Source organism: Nicotiana sylvestris, chromosome 7 (assembly GCF_000393655.2).
Source record: "Nicotiana sylvestris chromosome 7, ASM39365v2, whole genome shotgun sequence".
Lineage (NCBI taxonomy): Eukaryota > Viridiplantae > Streptophyta > Magnoliopsida > Solanales > Solanaceae > Nicotiana > Nicotiana sylvestris.
In genome coordinates this window covers 82,940,625-82,959,739 of record NC_091063.1, presented here as the reverse complement: position 1 = coordinate 82,959,739, position 19,115 = coordinate 82,940,625, and the positions used below count along the sequence as shown (strand labels likewise).

The window sequence follows — 19,115 nt, the reverse complement described above, 5'->3', positions numbered from 1 at the left end:
TAATGATTTTGACTAAGAGTGTGTTTGATGTAATGGGGAATATTCTCCATAAAAAATAAAGGAGTAACAATAAGTATTGTCCCAAAAGCATTTATATATAATTTGACAAACATTAAAGTGACAAACAAATACACCACAAATGGAAAATAAGGCTGTTCGGATAAAACAGATAAGAAAATATTAACAAACCTCCTTTCTTTGTTTGGTGAGAAGGAAAGGTATAGAAAAAGTTAGATATAAATTTAATTCTAGTCCCACTAATTTATCTTATTTTTCCTGATATTTTTTTCTTGTGCTTTTCTCTTTTCTTCTGGTAATTTACAACGGAGCCACAATTTGAAACTTTGACTTTAATATTTTAAAGTTATTCAATTATAAATTAAAATTTTTTATTCTTAAGAATAATGCTGAGCTTGAATCAAACTTATTAGGTTACGTCAAATTTGTAACTTAAAAGGCTGACGTCGTCCATGTTCAAGAACAATACTGATAGTAGTATATATTTTTACTGCGGTTGGGATCAAATTGTACTACATTTTCGTTCAGCAAAGCTAATTCAACAAAATTGAGGAATTAATTTAGATTTGAAATTGATATTTAGAAAATAAAGGAGATACAAATTGAAACTTCTCATCTCAAAATTCACTAAAAATGAAGTATAAATTTGAGTCATCAATTATTTTATTTGATAATCCACGTAGGCATAAACATCCTTTTACATACAAGATGGAATTTATTAATCAGCGATTTTGTCTGGAAATTATCGAAAACAACATATCGTATAAATAGGAAACGTATAGTTATAGAAATCTATATACTGGTAGGTATTTTCGGTAATTACGAGTTGATAACTTATTAGTACATAATTTAAGTTATATACATAGACATTATAAATTTTTTAATTATGTAGTAGTTTTTAAAGAATATTATACCTCCTTATTTAGAAGTAAATTAATTTAATTTTAAGATTCTCATTTTATTCTAATTCACAGTCATATATTTATGCCTTAGTTTAGAAAAACACAAATTAAAAAAAATATATTTGTTTCTTAAACTTAATACTCAATCAAATAAATTGAAACGAACCGAGTGTTTGTATAAAATTCAATTTAATCACCTTAGTAAAATTATTAGTACTGCATTTAAATAAGGATATAATTAGTGGGCGTTTGGACATAAGAATTGTAAAAATACAAAAAAAGTTTAATTTTTTTTCAAATGAAAATAGTATTTGAAAATTAGAATTGTGTTTGGACATGAATATAATTTTGGATTGTTATTGTATTTTTGTAAATGGTCTGAGTGAAAATTTTAAAAAATAATATTTTAAAGTTTTTTTAAATTTTCAGAAAAATTCAAAATTTATCTTCAAGTAAAAATTAAAAATTTTATGGCCAAATTTCGAAAGAAAATGATTTTTTTTTTTTGAAATACCGTAAAGTGTAATTACAACTCAAATAATCATATTTTACTAACGTCGTTAAACCCTCTGTACTAAGTAGTACACAGGAAAACAGGCAGTGAGAGAGAGAGGGAAGAAGAAGATGAACAAGAAAAAGCTGAAAATTCTTGTTTCTCTCTTCGCTCTCAACTCAATCACTCTCTATCTCTACTTCTCTTCCCACCCTGATCACTTCCGCCACAAATCCCGCCAAAACCACTTTTCCTTGTCGGAAAACCGCCATCATAATTTCCACTCTTCAATCACTTCTCAATATTCCAAGCCTTGGCCTATTTTGCCCTCCTACCTCCCTTGGTCTCAAAACCCTAATGTTGTTTGGAGATCGTGCGAGGGTTACTTCGGTAATGGGTTTACTCTCAAAGTTGACCTTCTCAAAACTTCGCCGGAGTTTCACCGGAAATTCGGCGAAAACACCGTCTCCGGCGACGGCGGATGGTTTAGGTGTTTTTTCAGTGAGACTTTGCAGAGTTCGATCTGCGAGGGAGGCGCAATACGAATGAATCCGGACGAGATTTTGATGTCTCGTGGAGGTGAGAAATTGGAGTCGGTTATTGGTAGGAGTGAAGATGATGAGCTGCCCGTGTTCAAAAATGGAGCTTTTCAGATTAAAGTTACTGATAAACTGAAAATTGGGAAAAAATTAGTGGATGAAAAATTCTTGAATAAATACTTACCGGAAGGTGCAATTTCAAGGCACACTATGCGTGAGTTAATTGACTCTATTCAGTTGGTTGGCGCCGATGATTTTCACTGTTCTGAGGTTAGATTTTGAATTTTTGTTTGCTCTTTAAATTAAAGGTTTAAACTTTGTGAATGTTGGCAGATATGGAATACACTAATGGATTTTGTTTGATCTGTTTAATGAAGATTGTCTAGAACCTCAATGTTATAAATATGGTTTGGTTGCTTCATTAATTAAAGAGAATTCCTTAATATCCCGACTAGATGCCAGATAACACCAGTTAGTTGACTTTTGGATTATTGGTTGCATTTCATTTGATCAGATAAATTGTTCATTCTTAAATGTTTCACTAAAGAATTACTCAAGATTTCAGAGTTTATATGTAGGTGTATGTATTTGGAATTCTGGATTTGGATCTAGTATTGAATGGATTACTGAACTTGTACTCCCCAGTCATCTGGGGAGGAGCAATAGATCAAATTCAAGGGTTGAAAAGTAATACTGAGTCAGAAATTAACCACTTTAACTTGGAAAACGGTAAATGTATGTGTTCTAAGATGGTTATTCCTATAACTTTTGATGTCTAATATGGAGAAAGTGAGTTGATTTATGCTTTTTCCTTTTCCCTTTATTGGTGTTGGTTTTTAAATTCTATCAATTCCTTTGTTTGATTGCTACTCAAATTGAACCTTAGACGGAGTAGCAATAGCAAAAAGTGAAGGCCATTCTTTTCTCCTTTCATCTCTTTATTTCCGTTTGACATACAGAATATGGTAGCATCTGTCTGAAGTGGTTAATTTTATTCCTTAAAATTTGCATAACTAATTCGAGTAAATGCCTTTTGAAGCTTTAGTTGAATAGTTCTACAACTGGTTGTTGCATTTTGAGGACTATCGACTTGATTTGACACTTGACATTGTCTGATACATGGCTTGTAAGTTATGAAAACTTTTATCTAGGAAGAAATCCCAACCAGAGATAGGGAGCTGTCACTTGGTTATGAGCTACTGGCTCAAAGTTCAAGTTTGACCAGTTAATTTTAGATCTTCACCAGGATAACATTTAGAGTCTAATCAAATTCTGAAGCAGTATTGTGCACTAATAAGAGGAACACATGAAGGATGTAGCACTACTAGGTTATGTTACCTTATTTACTAATGATTGACAACCAGCTTAAATGATGACAAATAGTCTTATATTTGCTTTTTCACATTGCTCATGACTTGGGATATTTCCGAATCAACATATTTTAGTTCTTTATGTACTTAACTACTTATCAAAAAATTATCCCTGCTAGATGTTAGTGTTCAAGCAACCATGCTAGCTTTTAAGGAAGCTCCTTCTTTGATTCATGCCATCTTTCCGAAATCGATGCCTTACGTTACTGTCATTTTTCTAATTTTCATTTCAGTGGATTGAGGAGCCGTCACTTTTGATTACACGATTTGAGTATGCAAACCTTTTCCACACAGTTACCGATTGGTATAGTGCATACGTGGCATCCAGGGTTACTGGCTTGCCCAGTCGGCCACATTTGGTTTTTGTAGATGGCCATTGTGAGGTATGTTTGAAAGTATTGATAACGATGGCATGCATTGTACTGTGTTACGGATGAAAGAAATGAAACCAGCAATTATTTTCTAGCAGGCAATGCTCTTGAGATGCTTGTGTCAAATTGGTCAGACTTAATCCTGAGTTTCCATTTGTTTCAGCTTTCTGTTTGACTGACTACAATAATTGTCCCAATTAGGGGTGTCAATGGATATTCGAAAGCCGACTAAACCGACCGAACCGTACCGTACCGATTTTTAGGTTTCTTTTTAAGAAACCGTAGGTTTTTATATAAATCTATAACCGCACCGATAATTAGGGTAGGTTTTTTATTTTATAAAAATAAGCCGAAAAAATACCGAACCGTACCGAATAAATTTTACATGTGGAAAATATATTTATTTAGTAAGTTTAAAAATAATAATGCATTAAATTTTCTTTGGGCCATGGAATTATGAAAACTATTACAAGCCAACAAGTAATTAGACTCAAAATACTAATTCCTAAAACCTATTATGTTACTTCTACTTAAACTAAGTTATTTCAAGTATCTTTATTAGCAAGACACAAAGTATTCTAGCGATTATGAGCAAACTACAATGTATTGAATATGTTTCCTTTCATATATTTTAGATTTATCTTTTTGAATATTTAATCTTCTATAGACTCTATTCTTGAGTCCCAGCTTGGTATATCTTTCAACTCGTGTGATTTATATTTTCTTTGCCTTTGTTTGATTTCTTTTACGTTGTTGTAGAATAGTCGATGGATCTATACTCTAGCCATCTTTCTTTTTCTTTTTTTAATTCATCACCTTTTAAACAGTAAAAATGTCTAAAGAATTTTTCTAAGTCCTATAAAAGAACGTATGTTATTGCATTCTACTTCTACTGGTGAATTTTACATGATATTAAAAAATTAACCGAACCTTACCGCTACCGAAGAGAAACCGACATGATTGGGACGGTTTCGAAAAGTCTAATTTTGGTTATACATAATAGAATAACCGAAAAATTGGTATGGTACAAATTTTATAAAATAACCGGCCGAACCGAACCATTGACACCCCTAGTCCCAATACCTAGTTGTTGCAGTTTGCTCATTCTTACTTCTATTTACGTCACTGTTTCTCTGAATGGTCCCTTTGTGGTGAAAAGAGCTTTTGCTATGTAGAAAAACTAGCAATGATTTCATAGCTGAAACAATTTATTTTTACCTTACATCATGTCTTATAAAATTGCTTCTAACTGTATACTTTAATTCTTGGAGAGATGCTTTCATGTGAAGAAAGTTCTTTCACTCCACTACTGGAAGCTTGCCGTATGAATTTTACTTGGCCATATTGTGGCCGTGCTTTGATTTATCTTCAAATTCATTTTCTTCATATAGTTCTTTCGAGTAATTCTTTTTTCCTCTTTTCTGTTTGAAAAAAATTCAGACACAATTGGAGGAAACATGGAAAGCACTTTTTTCAAGCCTCACTTATGCTAAGAACTTTAGTGGCCCAGTTTGTTTCCGTCATGCCGCCCTCTCGCCTTTGGGATATGAAACTGCCCTGTTTAAGGGACTGTCAGAAACTATAGATTGTAATGGAGCTTCTGCCCATGATTTGTGGCAAAATCCTGATGATAAGAAAACTGCACGGTTGTCCGAGTTTGGGGAGATGATTAGGGCAGCCTTTGGATTTCCTGTGGATAGACAGAACATCCCAAGGACAGTCACAGGCCCTAATGTCCTCTTTGTTAGACGTGAGGATTATTTAGCTCACCCACGTCATGGTGGAAAGGTACAGTCTAGGCTTAGCAATGAAGAGCAAGTATTTGATTCCATAAAGAGCTGGGCCTTGAACCACTCGGAGTGCAAATTAAATGTAATTAACGGATTGTTTGCCCACATGTCCATGAAAGAGCAAGTTCGAGCAATCCAAGATGCTTCTGTCATAGTTGGTGCTCATGGAGCAGGTCTAACTCACATAGTTTCTGCAGCACCAAAAGCTGTAATACTAGAAATTATAAGCAGCGAATATAGGCGCCCCCATTTTGCTCTGATTGCACAATGGAAAGGATTGGAGTACCATCCCATATATTTGGAGGGGTCTTATGCGGATCCTCCAGTTGTGATCGACAAGCTCAGCAGCATTTTGAGGAGTCTTGGGTGCTAAATCTGCTCGACAGTTTAGTTCGTCTTTTCTCTAAAAGACTGGGAAGGATAGAGGAATTCGGGGTTCTGGAACCTGGAGCCTGGGAATTGTGTAAAATATGTTTCACACGCAGTTCTATAGTCAATTGCTGCAATCTGGTGTTCATAAGCTTGGAAATTTCCAGCAGCTACTAACTTATTAGCCCACTCTGACTCAGTTATGGACTACCAGAGCAATCATATCAAATGGGAGCATGGAATCCTGATTGTGGAATGGTGAGCTCATTGAAGAGCATATTCTTTATGGTGTTGAAGATTACAGTTGACGAGTAACACGTGTATGTGAAAGATTAGGTTGTTACACTTTCTTGCAATTCATTGTCAATTGTTTTTCGTCATTCTTATTAATGATCATAGGATAAGAACATGAGAAAACCATCCATGTTCTCTGTTGTTTTCCCATCAATCTGGCCACCCTCTTTCCTCTTTATGTAGAGATGATTTCAACAGAGTTTGTTTTGTAGTTGTAATACTTGTACTCACAGTTACTGTTTTGCATTCATCCCATCAGATGTCGAAGAAGCAGATTAACAAGAACGTCAGTATGATGTTTCAGTGAATATATGGTTGTAACTTGTAACCAAACAAAAGAAATGAGACTTTGACCAAAGATTTTGTCATATTTTAAGCTCTGTCTCTGTTATTCTCTTACATTGCCGCTAAATAGTGTTCAGGTTTTTGAGACGTTAATGAGGACATTCAACATTCCTTTACAAATTTCTTTTTTTCTTCTTTATGTACTTGTGCTTGAATTTCACTTTAACTCTATCCTGTTATGCTTCATTTATAATCAGAGGCGGATTCAAGGTTTAAATTTTATGGGTTCAGATTCTTAATTACCACATCTCATCTAATTTAATGGGTTCTAAATTTATTATTTGTACACGTTTAATAATTTTTTGGAAAAAAATAAAGAGTATGAGCGAAAGCTATGGGTTCAATTGAACCCATTGCTTCTACACTGCATCCGCCTCTGTTTATAATACGATAATAACAATAATACAACCTCTCACTGCAATGGTGACATTAAGTTTTTTAAAAAAAATAGAGTCGCCAAGAGTTAAATAAAGTGGTTGTACCTCAAGATTTTAGGATGAAACTTTGAGGACAAACAACGAAATAAGGACCAACTGGTCAAAGTAACACTAGTTAGCTAGATTCAAAAATTTCTTTAATCGCATGTTTAAATCCTAATTTTGACATCTTTTTTGAATTCTTTTGTATAAGTTGCTAGTTCTACCATCAATGTTATACTGATATTGTAAAATAAATTATTCTATGAGTATATATAGCTTAAATCCAATTTATATAGCATCCATATTCGGATATTCCTTTCATCGAAAATTTGGATCAATATTTTCTAGAATTCCTTTTACTTCGTCATCTAAGGAGATGCATTGCGCTTTAACAACATTTTTATTTTGTTTCTCTTTCTCTTCTATTTTGCATAGTTTGTAACTTTTTGTATACCGGTTCTTGGTACGTCATAATAATGATTACTTTTGTTAACGTAGGTGCAATGTCCGACAGATTTCATTTGTAGTCTATTAAAACTGGACGACATCTGAGCTTGACCTCATCGGTATTATTTGTTCTTACCTGCAAATACATAGAATAAAAGCTATATCATTAATTGAGTTATGTAGTTTGTGACAAGTATGAAAAAAAATATAGAATTTGTATTGAATTGCATAAAGAAACAGCCTTATAAACTTTGAATGTAGTACTGGCATGTGGGCCGGTCCGGTCCCTAAACGGGCCAAGTGGGCCGGTCCAAACGGTCCTGGGCCGGTCCCAAAATAAACGAGCCTAGCGGTCCTGACTAAACGGTCTTTTTGTAGGAATTGGCCCGGGACCGGACCTACGAACTCATGGTCCCGGGCTAAACGGGTCAGGCCCGCGGGTTAAGTGGGCCCAACAACTAAATTTTTTTTTTAAAAAATAAATAGAAATTAGAGACAAAAAGATGTTTAAAAAATATCTAAGGCAATGTCTTGTAAATTTTATTATAGAATTATGACCTAAATTTTTTAATTCAAATTTAAAGACAAAAATATTATAAAGAGATCTTCAAAGCAATGCCTTGTAATTTTATTATAGCATTAAAAAATATGGCAATATCTTTCTTAGTCTTCCTCCCCCCTGTGGAATGAGCACAACAAAGTGTTAATACCACCATTGAGAAGAAAAAGAAACTAATCAAGATGTGCCAAAATACAAGTTACATAATACATACTACCAGTTCCTTCAAGGTCCGGAGGAATTTTCATTGGTGGTGGCGGAAAAGTAGCTTGGTCATCGCCACTTCCATTGCCTGGCGAAGCAGCATCCTCCGCAAGTTTACCTAGCATTTCTTCGTCAGCTTCGTCTTCCGCTGGTTGTGATTCAGCAAGTCCAAATTTTCTTCTTTCCGAACGGATCCAATATCTGAAAAGTACTGATTTTTCCAAGCTCTCCCTCATAGACGCTCTATAATCATCGAGTTGAAGTCTTGCTTGATTGAAAGCGCTCTCTGATACCACTGTTGAAGCTTGAATAGTTAAAATGTCTCGAGCCATCCTTGAAAGAACCAGAAAGTGTTTTTCTTTGTTCTTTCACCATTGCAAGAGATTAAAGGAGCCATCGGGATTCACTTTCCTCAATTCCCTGCGACAAATAAACTTCAAGCTCATTTAGTTGTGAAAAATCATTACTACTAGAACCTTGAGAATCCCTAAACCCCGCCAAGCACTAAGTGTTCTTGCTCGCGCAGTTCTTTTAGATGATTGAGAATCAGAAGAAGGAGTTGGAACAGTAAGGGAATCACAGTCGCTGCCACTTCTACCAATATCAGTTGTAATAACAACACGACAATTTATATGAGTAAATAGATAACGCAAATATTGTTCATATTCATGCTTATATTTATAAATATCGCTCTTTAAGGTTGTGCGAGGAAAAATCTTTATAAGTAGGATTAAAAAAATTTCTAATATAATGCACAAAGTTAGGGTCAGAAGGAAAATTATAGGGTAAACACATAACAATTACCATTTTTGCCAATTCTTTCCGATCTTTTTTTTTGGATCATAATATAAAATACCATCGGTAATAGTGTTAATTCCTGGTTGAAATTGATTTGAACAGATACTAGGGTTAGCGTGACTAGGAGTAGGTATGCTTTTCCCCTTGGCCAAAGCTTGTGTATTTTATGTGTCTAGCCAAAATATAAATCCAGGTTACGAACAGTTAAAATTTAGATTTTATCCAATTATAGCATCAACTTTTGTATCAGTGAGACCGCCATGTACTATCTGACCATTTTTGTCTCTTATTCTCGTGGGAGCAAGTTCAACAATGTAATTGTACAACTTTGTTTCCACAAATAATTGTACACAGTATGAATTATATTATGTTAATATTTAATTGGCTTGATAATATTGCTTCCTTTTTTTTTGTGGATAATGTTTCTAAACAATTAACACGAGTATGGTATTATGTTTCTCAGTGTCAGACCTCTTCCATACACGATTGGGCATACGCTCGTGCATAGCACGAACATGGGCCACCTAGTAACTTTGTTAAGTGAAGATGCAACATTAGTCCAAATATATAAGAAAACATAAAATGGCGTAAATGAAATATTAAGAGGCTAATAAAATATTTATAAAATCCAAAGAAGCTTTGAAATATATATGCTGCAGAAAAACTGAGGTAAAAAACTAAAGAAATGGCATACAACAGATAGCTAAGAACTTAGTAATTCTGTGATTACTTTTTCTTCGTCTCATCATTCAAGATATTAAGTGAATTAACATATTATTGAATCTAATGAGTTAAATTGATCCATAAAAATTTCATATCAAGTATTATAAAACATTCCCACATAGAGTTTTACATTAATAACTCAAGACGCTGTGAAAGAATATTCTAGTAATGTCTAAAAGAATAATGAAGACATACCTCACTTCATCAGTTCACAAAAATATAAATTACTCCTATACGACTCATACACCGGTAAGAACCGCCAACCTTACTCGGTGATAATCGAGATCGAGTTCTATATTTTGATATCAAATGCCAGCAGTAGATAATTAGTTCTCATTATTTTACTTTCTTTTGCTATTTAAAAAATTTGCCAACCTTACTCCCCCGCAAGCCAAAACGCTCTCTGATGTTGACATGCAGCAGAGAGGTGAACCCACACTCTTAAGTCATCATTTAAGAAAATCCAAGAATCTACTGATATATTCTATTTCATGATCACGCTTCTTTTGTGTATAATTTAGGACACAACTCTACATATTCTTAAACAAATAATTTAACGTTTTGATACACCTCCTTGATAGATGATATAACATAATGAATAACATATTTTAATATCATCACAAAATTAATCCACACTACAAATTTTCTAACATGAGGCAGATTCAGGATTTTACGTTTATGAATACCTGTTGCAATTTCAAAATAATATACAATAATAATTGGGTTCACAAATAGATATTTAATAATTTTTTTTAACAAAAATACAGGGTCTATGCAAAAGTAACTTGTTACGACCCTAAAACCGACCCGGTCGTGATGGCGCCTATCGCGAAACTAGACTAGCCAACACAATTTTCGAATTTAACCATTATTCAATAAAAGTCATTTTTAATTCTTTAATTAATTAAATATCTCATAATGTAAGTCTAAATGAACAGTGCGGAATAAATACACAAGCCCGACATCGGGGTGTCACAAGTCACGAGCATCTACTAAGGTCTGAATACAATGAAGAGTCTGAAAATATACTAAAAACAATCTAAGGAAGACAAGAGGGAAAAGAGCAGGGCTGCGAACGTCGGGCAACTACCTTGTTAACTCCGATGACTCTGCCACTGAGCAATCAACACCCGCTATAGAGTTCAGAAATACCTGAATCTGCACACAAGGTGCAGGGAGTAATGTGAGTATGCCAACTCAGTAAGTAATAAAAGTAAATGAAAGCTGAGCAGTAAGAAAACACGTAAACCACGTCATAATGCTACAACAAATGCAGTACATTTTCAAAACAGTACAGAAATCATTTACTTCGTAAATCAAGCTCAGGTTTAGTAAAACCTTTTAAAACAACTTTCAATAGTTTCAAACGAGTGATAAAACAGTGAGTAAAAATGATAGAAACATAAACAACCCCTCATGCAAAACATGTACCATAAACTGCCGCTCGGGCAACCTCACAATCACTCGTAATCAGCCCTCAGGCATAACATGAATCAAGAACCGCCCATCGGGCAAAACATGAATCAAGAACAGCCCCTCAGACAATAATATGAAACAACAACAGCCCTTCGGGCTACATCATATCACCCACACTGGGTACCCGCGCTCACTGGGGGTGTGCAGACTCCGGAGGGGCTCCTGCAGCCCAAGCGCTATAACAAGTCATCTCGTTGCATAATCAATCTGGCCCTCGGCCTCATAACAAGCCACCTCCTAGCGTAACAAATCAGGCCCTCGGCCTCATAATCATGAATCAATAGTACACTGCTGCGGTGCACAACCCGATCTCATAATATCCTCACAACACAGGCCATCGGCCTCACTCAGTCAGAAATCTCTCAAGTCACTCGGGCAACAGTAAAAACATGATGCTCAATCCAAAATATCATTTAAAATATCAAAACGGAGTAAATATGACTGCGTTATGAAAACAGTAGAATACAGCATGACTGAGTACAAATATGAAGTCAAAACAATGAAGAATAGTAGTAAAAATCCCTTAAGGGTCCAAAATAGTTGGCACAAAGCCCAAAACAGGATAATACTTTTCAAAACACAATGATATCAACACATGTTTGCAATCAATTACGTGACTTAACAGTCATACGGGACGGACTAAGTCATAATCCCCAACGGTGCACGACCCCACGCTCGTCATCTAGCGCGTGTGTCACCTCAAAGTAGCACACGATATCAAATCCGGGGTTTCATACCCTCAGGACAACATTTACAATCATTACTTACTCAAACCGGTCCAAACTCTAGCCCACGATGCCTTTGTCTCTCGAATCGCCCTCCAAATGCTCCAAATCTAACGAAAATCAGTATATTATCATCAATATACGCTAAAGGAATAAAGCCCAGGCGAAATAATCAATTAACTCAAGAATCTCGAAATTGCTCAAACCCGACCTCCGGGCCACGTCTCAGAATCCGAACAAAGTCTCAAAATCCGACAACCCATTCAATTAGGAGACTATCCATACTAGGTTCACTCAATTCCGACTTCGAATCGGCTTTTAAATCTCAAAAATTTATTTTATGAAGTTCCACAATTTTCTCCAAATTTTCATCCCAAATCTCTACTCAAATGATGAATCCAACATTATAATCATGTATTTTAGCCAAAATTGAGTTAGAATCACTTACCCCGATGGTTTTCTGGAAAATCCCTCGAAAAATCGCCAAAGCCCAAGCTCTCTAGGTCAAATATGAAATAAAATCCCAAATCTCGTATTTATAGTGCACCTCTCGGATTCCCATCACCGCTGACCGCGGTAAAGCACCTCTGACTGCACTTCCGGTGGCTGCATAGACAGTCCTTAGTATTTTGGCCATAACTTTCTTTACAGATGTCCGAATTATAATTTATTTACCTATATAAAAACTAGAGACTAAGGGCTACAACTTTCATTTTTGAATCATCTTAAAATTCTTTGTAGATCAAAAGATATAGGCTTCTGAAGTTGGACCAGTGGCCCTGCGGATTCTTCATGACCGCGGCCGCGGACCATTTTGCACACACGTCACAAATGACACTACGGACCTTCTCCAATTTCCGGAATTCCATTCCTACCCCGATAGTAAGATTTCCACTACCAACTGGAAAGCGCCAAAAATTCCAATTTCGTTAATTCAAGCCTAAATTTACCACGTGACTCCAAATTACGTTCCAAACACGCTCCTAAGTCCCAAATCATCCAACGGAGCTAATCCAATCATAAAAATTCAAATCCGAGATCGAGTAATAAAAGTCAAAGACTTGGTCAAACCTTTCAAATTTTAAGCTTCAAACTGAGAACTGTTCTTCCAAATCCATTCCAATTACCCTGAAAACCAAAATCGACGATTTACATAAGTCATAATACATCACACGGGGCTAGTCATGCCCGAGAACTGGCGAGCGAAGTGCAAAAGCTCAAAATGACCGATCGGGTCGTTAAATAACTGGGTTCCCCAGAACCCATATATTATACTCTAGATCCGCCCCGAACATGAGTGTGAGCACGTGATTTTTGCCCTATATGAGAATTACTCCCAAAAAATTCAAAATAAAACAATTTTCCTTTGTGTGCAATTTTTTGTATTTTTGTAGTATTTTTTGCATACTTATTTGTATTTTTCTGTGAATGTTTATTTGGTTAAATTAATAAAAAATTATAAAAATATGTCACATTTTTTGCATTTAATATTTATTTAAGTTTGTTTTAGAAAAATAAAAAATCATAAAAAAAATGTACGTCGCATTTTGGCATTTAACGTTTAATTGTGCGATTTTATTGTTAATTGCTATCTTTATGTGCGATAATTTATATTTGGAGCTAATTAGTATTTTTCGATAAGTTAATTTAGTTTATTAACTTAATTTAGAATTTTTTTTAGTTTTATTAATTAGGAAGTAAAAGAAAAGAGAACAAAAAATACAAAGAAAATCGGATTTGGCCACTTCTTCAATTTTGAACCACATGCCCAAATATACCCAACCTTTCCCTACGACCTGGTCCATTTCAAACCGGGTCGACCCAGTCCATAACCTAACACCCCTATTTCCCTATCTTTCAAAAAAAAAAAAACCCTAACATTTTTTTTTCTTTCACTGTTGAAACCCGCCTCCCCTCTCTTTCCTTCTTCTTCCTTAAGCTCCAAGCAAGCCATCCATGGCTGCCCCGCCTCATTCTCCTTCTCCAACACACACACACACACACACACATATACAACACACACATAGCAACATACACACGCACACATGCAACAACCGACCACCATCTCCTTCGTTTGTCGCTTTTTCCGTCTTCATCGTCGCCATCTTTTTCTAGCTCGAGCTCAAGCATCCATGGCTGCCCCCTCGCTGCTTCTTCTTCTCCGTCACGTTGATAGCTGTTGTTTCTTCTAGCTCACTGTAGCGCTGCTGGCTGTTTCTGCTTCTTTCTTCCCCGTCGAACTAATGGTTGTTTCTTCTTCGTCGTTCGTCGCTGGCTGCTGCTTCACTGTCGCTGCCATGGTTGCTTCTTCTTCGTTGTGTTGCTGCTGCCATAGCTGCATCACTGAAGCTCTAGCCCGATGCTTCTGCTTCTTCCAGCCTCGTCATTTCTCCCATGGCCGCGTCCAGCTACGACGAGCAGCCATGGCTGCTCCAGCAGTGTTGTTGCTGCTGCGTTCTTCTTCTCCATAAGCTGCTGCTCCTGTGCTGCTACTGTTTCAGCAGCGTGGCAGTAGCATGTTGCTGCTGCTTCAGCTCTCGTCGTCGCCAAACACCCCTCCAGCGAAGCTTCGTCCATTGTTTAAGTTTCCGGGTAGATTCGAGTGATTTTGGTGCGATAATCGTTTCCGGATAGATTTGTTTTCATTCAAGTTCATCGTCGCTTTGATCTGGTTAGTAGGTTTGAGTTTCATGTTTTCCGTATTTTGTTTTGATATTTTCGAATTTAAAATCGGTAAATGTTCGATTCTTGTTTTGTTCATGTATATCGTTGAATTAACTTTCTAGTTTGTTCATATGTTTTGTTGAATTAATTCATGTGTTTGTTCACGTATTTTGTTGATTGAATTAATTGTTTTTCAGTTTGTTTCATGTGTTTTTATTTATTTTTGTAAAAGAAATTGTTAGTTTAATTTTAATGTTGTTAGATTCAAAAAGAAAATTGCTAGTTTAATTTTAATGTTGTTAGATTCAAAAAGAAATTGTTAGTTTAATTTTAATGTGGTTAGATTCAAGTTGAAATTCAATCAATTATTTCTTCTTCGGTTTATTTTTATTTGTTTAAAAGAATTTAGTTGTAATATAGAAATATGTTAGTTTAATCACTTAAATCGTCCATTTTTGTTGTTTAATTTAGATTTAATTCGTGTTTATTGTTTGTTTGAAGTTCGTTTTAATTTAGTGATTTAATGTGAGTTTATGTTTTGGTTTGTAAATTTTTTATTTAGTTTGAATCATACATATTTGTTGTAACATTGTTGGATTTAATTTGAAGATCAATTAATTATTTGAGTTTAGTAATTTGAATCTGTTCATTTATTTTGTTTAAGTTTAAGTTGAATTTGAGCTCAATGATTTGAATATATTTGTTTGTTATTGTGTTGAATCTGAAAATAGGTTTGTTGTTAAAAAATATTGTTCAATCAAAATAATTCCAGTGGTTTCTTTGTTGTTCATCATTTAGTTTGAGTTGTTCATAAAATCTGATTAGGAATTGGTTATAGCTGCTATATTTTGGTTAGAATTGATTAATTGAACTTGTTATAGCTGACGGGGTAGATTGGTAAATTACAATATTTTCAGGGTCAAAATGGTAATTTCAGTAAGGTCAGAGGGGTATTTTTTGAATTAAAATTCTGAACAAATATTTATTTTTGAGTGCTTTGTCCATTAAGATTAAGATAATATTAAAATAATCAATAAGAGGGGGACAAGATATAATGGTGGGGAATAATGCAATTGTTTAATATAAGCATGGGGACAAGACATAATGGTGGGGAATAATGCATTTGTTTAATCAAAGTGGGGAATAAGACATAGTGAGATTGCGGGGTTCAAGAAAAGTTGTTTAAATAAATAATAATTGTATTTTTTATGTAGTAGTGGGTTTGGTAGGAGAAAGTGGTTGTTTTATTAATTGATTAAAGGGTTTGAGATGTGAGATAAAATGGAGAGACTTGATCAGATTTTAGGAGAGACAGAAAAAAAAGAGGGGAGAAAGAAGAGGAGAGAGAAAAAAAAGAGTTGAATATTTAAGAGAGAGAAAAATCCTGAAAATATTAAGACTTTAGAAAATAAAAAGAAAAACATTCTGGAAATCAAAAGAGAGAGTAGTATACACCTGATATACAATCTAAATATTCTGATATACGGATTCAGAAATTAAGGGTTGAACATTAATTAGTCTTTCAAATCTGAAAAGATTCCTTTGGCTTCTGTCCGTTGATTGTTGTCGGTGTTTCTGGATTTTTATCTTGATTTTAAAATCGGTCGCTGGTTTCTCGTTGCTGGTTGTTACTGATTGCTGGGGTTGCTGGGGTTGTATGCTACTGAATTTCTGTTGATCTCCCTTTTTTTTGCTTCCAATATCAGGTACACGATTGTAACACTAGCTATTGCAAGCTAATAATGTGGAAGCATGAATACATATGAAGAATTGAATTTTGAAGTTTTAATGTCGCTTTTCGTTGTTCCTTTTATTGATTGTATTTAGGCTATTTCATGTATTACTGAATAATAATTGGAATAAGAGAAAATTACATAAGTTAGTCTTTAATGAATTAGTTTGGCAAAACGGGTTAATTCACTAGTTATGAAGGTTTTAAGATTATCAACAGTAGGTTAATCGTGAACAAGTAGCTAAATTTAGCTAAGGTATGTGTCACACCTCCTTTTTCCGCACCAGAGAGGGTGCAATGGAGTTTTTCCAATTAAAGGACAATCGAAATGGGATTGGTTTATTAATTTCAAAGTCGCCACTTGGGAGATTTAGGGTGTCCCAAGTCACCAATTTTAATCCCGAATCGAAGAAAAGAATGACTCCATATTACAGTCTGCGCACCAGAAATCCGGATAAGGAATTCTGTTAACCCGGGAGAAGGTGTTAGGCATTCCTGAGTTCCGTGGTTCTAGCACGGTCGCTCAATTGTTATATTCGGCTTGATTATCTGATTTTTATACAAGTGTGAACTTATGTGCCAATTTTGTCTTTTAACCGCTTTTATCATTCACTGTTATTTTATAAGACTTGCAACGTTGTGAAAACATATCTCGAACCACGTTGCATCAATGCACCCGTGATCGTTGACATATTTCGACTTGGTTGAGATTTGGATTTGGGTCACATAAATGTGCACCCGCATTTATGAAAAATAAATTATTTAAGACGCGCCTAAAGCAACTAGCGTATTTGTTTTGGGTAAGACCGTGGAATTTTACTAAACGGTCCATCCCGAAGTCCAAATAATTTTTAAGGCAAATATTTGCTGAGGGCCCCGCGATTTGTATTTTTATTTGGCGAGGCTCGTCTCGTTCTTATTTTTTAATGAATTTGCAACGTCATGGACATGCATCTCGAACCACGTCACAATCAATGTACCCGTGATTAGAAACACATTTCGAATCCGTCGAGATTTGGATTTGGGTCACATAAATGTGCACCCGAGTTTAAGAAGGTAAGGTTTATTAAAGCGTGTCCTAAAGAGACTAACGTGTTGTTATTTTAGGAGGGTTGTGAGATTTGCTAAACAACCCGTCCAGGAAACTAAATGCTTCAATAATATACATTTAACAAGGGCCCCGCATCTGCGCGTTTTGTTTATTTTCATCGAGGCTAATCTCGTTCTTATTTTAAAAGGATATCCTATAGCAACTACGTTTCTTGTCGTGTTTGTCTCTATCAATTGAAAACAGTAGATAGTCCTAATTAATTACATGCTTGCAAGCTGTTTGTAATGGAATTCGGAAATGCTTAACAAAAAAAAAAAGTCGGGACCGAAGCTGCGTGCACAGTCGGCCAAACAAATAATCATGGGCCCAAATCCAGCCCACGCGCGGTTGGCCAGACCTGGGCCACTGCTCGCTCGATGCGGGCCTGCCTGGTCTGTCTTCGACCTGGACTCGACCTTCATGAGGTTGAGGCCCTGAATTTGTGTTCTTATTCCTGAAACATGGTTTTAAGAGTTATATATGGCAATTTATTGGAAAGGAAAGAACTTAATTTACAGTGTACAAATTTCATGCTTGGACTACATTACAGCATATATGGCAAAGTAAACTAAATCTGAGATGCAACCTAATTCATTGAGACCACTTTTATCTAACAGCATACATATACAACTATCATTCGATACCCTATATTGACATCAACTAGGCGTGCAAGCTACTTCCAGCATCCAAACCAGAATAAAAATCATTCTACATTACATGATATTTATTGCAACAATCTACGTATAAAAGACATTCTTCAGGTTTTCTCATTTTTGTATTCATCCTCAATTTTCCAATTACATCTGACAGTGTATTAGGTGTGTACCTGGTATAGAGAACAAAAGAAGAAAGGAATGATCAGCTGGGCAGTATGCAGTAAATACAGCAGCAGCAGACACACAACAACAACACAGCAACAACCAACTAAACCAAGTGTTTTCCACAGCCACAGATGACCAACAATGTCTCCCAGAATACAAGGATTAGCAGATAGTCGAAACCAAGCCAGCAATCCCAGGAAAGAGTAAGGAAATAACAGCAGTAACTGAGGGTTCAAATGCAGTAAAACTAACAGTTCAACAACCACAAACAACTCAGCCAATGCAAGCAACAGAACTTGGCCAAGACAGCTTTGACCAATATGCACTCTTGTACAACTTTCAGGCAGTGTTTGGTTACAATGTCTATTGGAAACTACCTTGTGTTTACGCTATTGTGATTTGGGACTCACTAGACCTCTCTTCAGACTAAAGTTTTTTTTCTTTCAGCCTTTTTGTTTTGTTTTTTTCTTTTCTTTCTGAAGACTCCCAAAAGTCCAGCCCTCTTTCAGTTCTCAAATGGCCTATTTATAAGCCATAGACTCGGTGCAGCTAGGCTGCCCTCATGCTGCAACTTGCAGCCTGCCCATACCCTGTTAAAGCCCATGCCTAAGCATCTTTGGTGCCAGCCCCTTTTGTCCGCCACGCCTGGTTTTGTTTAATCAGGAGTTATGGGCATCCTTTTATTATTCAATTTAAGCCTCATACCCTTGTGTCTTGTTCCCCATTGGTATTAGTTTAATCCTAAATTAGTACCCTACTTGTCAGCCCATTTATACTAATCTTTTCTTGTCTTTTTCAACACCCCAGAATGCCCCTGCTTAACCTTGATTATTACTGCCCTGCCTATTGCAGCATCAGGGCAGTTTTGAACTGATGAAAGTTCAAATTCAAGGCTGCCTGGACTGAACCTTTCCAGTCATTTTTACAATGCAAACAAACCATTTTAAACAATGCTGGGGCATTCAG

General features: G+C 35.6%; 1 protein-coding gene across 1 annotated transcript; it reads left to right on the top strand.

Moving 5' to 3' along the window:
* Nucleotides 1–1,493: 1,493 nt before the first annotated feature.
* LOC104214329 (beta-1,2-xylosyltransferase) lies at nucleotides 1,494–6,526 on the top strand. The gene is made up of 3 exons (XM_009763980.2): nucleotides 1,494–2,222; nucleotides 3,556–3,705; nucleotides 5,134–6,526. Exons 1-3 carry the CDS (start codon nucleotides 1,545–1,547, stop codon nucleotides 5,854–5,856), a joined length of 1,551 nt encoding a protein of 516 aa, XP_009762282.1. The 5' UTR covers nucleotides 1,494–1,544; the 3' UTR covers nucleotides 5,857–6,526.
* The last annotated feature ends 12,589 nt before the right edge of the window (nucleotides 6,527–19,115 follow it).

Bases quoted from the DNA above. Each gene is read 5' to 3' on its own strand.
- LOC104214329 (XM_009763980.2), top strand. From the start codon at position 1,545: ATGAACAAGAAAAAGCTGAAAATTCTTGTTTCTCTCTTCGCTCTCAAC. The intron at 2,223-3,555 runs GTTAGATTTTGA...TTTTCATTTCAG, and splicing joins ATGATTTTCACTGTTCTGAG to TGGATTGAGGAGCCGTCACT. The intron at 3,706-5,133 runs GTATGTTTGAAA...AAAAAAATTCAG, and splicing joins TTGTAGATGGCCATTGTGAG to ACACAATTGGAGGAAACATG.